General features: G+C 35.3%; 1 protein-coding gene across 1 annotated transcript; it reads right to left on the reverse strand.

Moving 5' to 3' along the window:
* Nucleotides 1-1550: 1550 nt before the first annotated feature.
* On the reverse strand, nt 1551-3448 carry LOC131944425 (atrial natriuretic peptide receptor 1; the record flags this gene model as incomplete). Its single annotated transcript, XM_059305027.1, has 2 exons — nt 2972-3448; nt 1551-1797 (listed from the first exon to the last, which is right to left on the reverse strand). Coding segments are annotated over exons 1-2 (724 nt in total), but the record flags the coding sequence as incomplete, so codon positions are not given.
* Nucleotides 3449-3705: the final 257 nt, after the last annotated feature.

A 3705-nucleotide genomic window follows, 5' to 3' on the forward strand; every position in this document is an offset into this window, starting at 1 on the left:
ATATATATATATATATATATATATATATATATATATATATATATATATATATATAAATTGGTTGTTTAAATTAGTAGACATACAAGTACACTTAAACTGAAAGTGTTAATTTTTTTTTTAGTTCACTTTTAAGGTTTTTAAGCACTAAACGCTATATTGATCGTAATTTGCTGTTATTTCAGTTTGATGATGAAGAGTAAATTATATCTCAAGTATTCTGTCTTTGGCCTACAGCTCATTCCAAAAGCAGCCAGACTATTAAACAATATAATCTACTTTTTGAGCCATCCTGTATTTAACCATATTATCCCTGTCTATTCGAGTCACTAACCCGTATTATATTGTATGTAATTTAATCTCCTCCCAGCGCAAATTCCTTTCTCCCAAAATTCAGCGTGAAAGAGGAAGTTGTCGGAGCTATGGTTACGAGAAAATTTACTTTAGGTAAGGCTGAACTCAAATGATACCTGATGACAATCAATATTAAATTTTAGACAATTATATATTGGTAAAAAAATAAAATAAAAACTTATTTTTAATTTTTAAAAGATGTGCAATGTCTAATTAATTACTTTAATTAAATTATAGAACAAGTTATTAATTTGCTCCATTTAATAAACAGTTAAAATATAATTGAAGGTTTTATGCCAATATCTGGATACAGGATGCAATTAGGGTCGCCTCATATTTTAAATTATCAGTTAATTATCAATGCGTTATACAATTTAATTAATTTTCAATTTATCAGTTTTTTTTGCTTCAATGTAGGAATATACCCCCCCCCCCCCCCTCCCAACGCACACACTTACCCGTCACATTAAAGATATAGCTAGTATGGTGTTAAACTATTTAGCTTGATGATAAACCAATTATATATATATATATATATAATTATATATATAAATATATATATATATATATATATATATATATATATATATATATATATATATATATATATATATATATATATATATATATATATATATATATATATATATATATATATATATATATATATAGAGAGAGAGAGAGAGAGAGAGAGAGAGAGAGAGAGAGAGAGAGAGAGAGAGAGAGAGAGAGAGAGAGACTAGAATACTGTTCGAACACTTGCAACACAACTCTTATAACGTCAGTACGGTTTGTGATGTTTGACATTGGGTTGGCCGATCTTATTTTAACGATAGATAATCTTGCCTTGCTAAGAAGACACAATTACTTGGGTTAAGGCCCTTTGTAAGCGAACAATGTTATTTCATATATATATATATGTATATATATATATATATATAGGCCTATATATATATATATATATATATGTATATATATATATATATATATATATATATATATATATATATATATATATATATATATATATATATATATATATACGTGCTTATTTATCAATATTAGGACCGACATATTACTACATTTAAATACTTCAGTTACTATTCTATATTTCCAATATCTAAATTTTAAAATCTGTAAGGGCGGTATCACCGTAGAAGAGAAAACAAAAACAACAACAAAAAAACGGGACAACTCACTTCGGGCGTTGTGTGAGACCTCCGTTAAAATATCACGGAAGTCCGGGTTGTAGTTGAACTCGCGGTTGTACGGCTGGCGTCCGTACGTTGCCTTGTATTCGACGAACACGGCCTGCACGGCGAAGTAGTAGTCGCGTTTTTTCGTGTTGGTCGGCGCTTTGTCGTCGAAGTAGAGCAGGCCGATGTTCTTCCAGTTGTAGTGCCGGAGCATCTTTATTGTGAACTCAGCGCCCTTGGCCAGGACTCCCTGAAATGGAATTCATTTGTTGAGTTACTTCATCTTGTCTCTGAGAAATAGGGCTGGTAAGTAGGTCACCAACCTGTTCTATATGGCTGGTAAGTAGGTCACCAACTAGTTCTACGGCTCAATAAAACCTGCATGAGCCATAGAACTAGTTGGTGACCTACTTACAAGCCCTATAGCTCATGCAGGTTTTATTGAGCCGTAGAACTGGTTGGTGACCTACTTACCAGCCCTATTCTCATTGGATAATTTTATACGTTTTTTTTACTTATCGCTGCTATTTCGAGTCCTGATTAACCGCGATAAAGGTAGGACGAATGTACGTGGAAATTAAGGTATTTTTCCTCTTTTGCAGTTCTGCTAGTTATTCGGGTAGTTGAAATCGATTCCATATGTTGAAACTTGGAATTTTAGAAGTTTAGCGCGGAGAATATTGTTACCAATATTTTAGAGGGTGAACTTTTAGAATTGGATGAACATTAAATCACATGTTGGTAAAAATTTTTTAAAAATTACTGTAGACAAATGAATTGATATTTTCAATATTTTTTTTAACCTACAAAATCACAAAACGCGTTTTTCTGTTTCCTTAATAAATAATCATGAAATTGTGGTTTTTTTTTTTTTTTTTCAAATATCACTTTGACAAAAGCAAAAATCCTAAAAAACGTGTCTCAATTTATATCTAGATAAACAATTCTTAATTATAGTTTTGTTTAAGATTAACTTGGAAGAATAATAAAAAAAAAACAGTGCCTTAAAAATACGTTTCAAGTTATCCCAATTAAAAACTTATTGAAATACATCTGTTAAAGTTTAACTTGGACTTATACAAAAGTAAGTGCCCTCTTAAAGTAAGAAAAAGTTTCCCTTTCAAACCTGACGGTCTATGGGGGCAAGTGAAGTAGAGTTCACGTGTTTCTGTGACCTCTGCATATGAAGAGATAGTGTGGTCAGCACTATGCCCAGCCGCCTTTACTTTCCTTAACTCGAGTTAGGCACCCATCAGAGTTGGGTGGACTCAGGGACGGTCTACTGACTTGAACCCGGATTCGAACTTGAGAATTTACGGGTTAGCAGTCCAGCTCTATACCGCTAGACCACTCCGTCCCATAAGTGACTTCTACTTATTCATTAATAAAGCATCAACACACAACAACGTCTAAGGTCTACTCACCTGAACTCGAGTTAGCAGACGATATTCGTTCTTGTCCTGAAAGGCCGCCACCAGCGCCCCTCCCGTCAAAACGGGGATTCCCCAAAAGTATGAAAACCTGGCGACAGGCGCCGCGCTGTATTCACACGCGGGGCCAAAAAACACGTGCGCCGACTTGTTGATGTAGAGGTCAATGGCCGCCAGGGGCCCCAAAGTATCCGAGCAGTTCGAGTTTCGAGTCATGAGTTCAAAGGTGTACCCGTTTAAAATATTCATGCGCCGGACCCGATCCCAGGCCAGCGCTATGGCGGGGTGGGTGATCTTGACGGTCCATGGGTAGTTGCCCTCGAAGGGGAGGATGATCCCCACCCTGATGACCTTGTCAGTGGCGTCGGACGGGAGGGTGGGGCAGTGACGTGCTGATGTCACGGTCCAGTGGTGGTAGGCGAGGCTGAGAAGCAGCCCCAGGCCGAACTCTCTCCAGTTGGAGGGTGCCATCTTCTTGACCTTGATGCTCAATCAACGGCCTTGACCCGTTAAAAAGTCACCATGATTTTTTTGGTTTAATTACAACGACATTGTCTGGACACCATAACTTTCTTTTACACGGAGTAGTTGAAGTCTACATGCCGATTTCAATTTGAGAACACAATTGTAAAATAAAGCTATTAATTTATTTTTTTTAAATTGTAAACTTATGTATACAGATTATTAAGTTTTTATATGTTGACTGGTATATCAAAGCACATGAAAAA

Source organism: Physella acuta, unplaced genomic scaffold, assembly GCF_028476545.2.
Source record: "Physella acuta isolate Inbredline_101_S28 unplaced genomic scaffold, ASM2847654v3 ptg000492l, whole genome shotgun sequence".
Taxonomy (NCBI): domain Eukaryota; kingdom Metazoa; phylum Mollusca; class Gastropoda; family Physidae; genus Physella; species Physella acuta.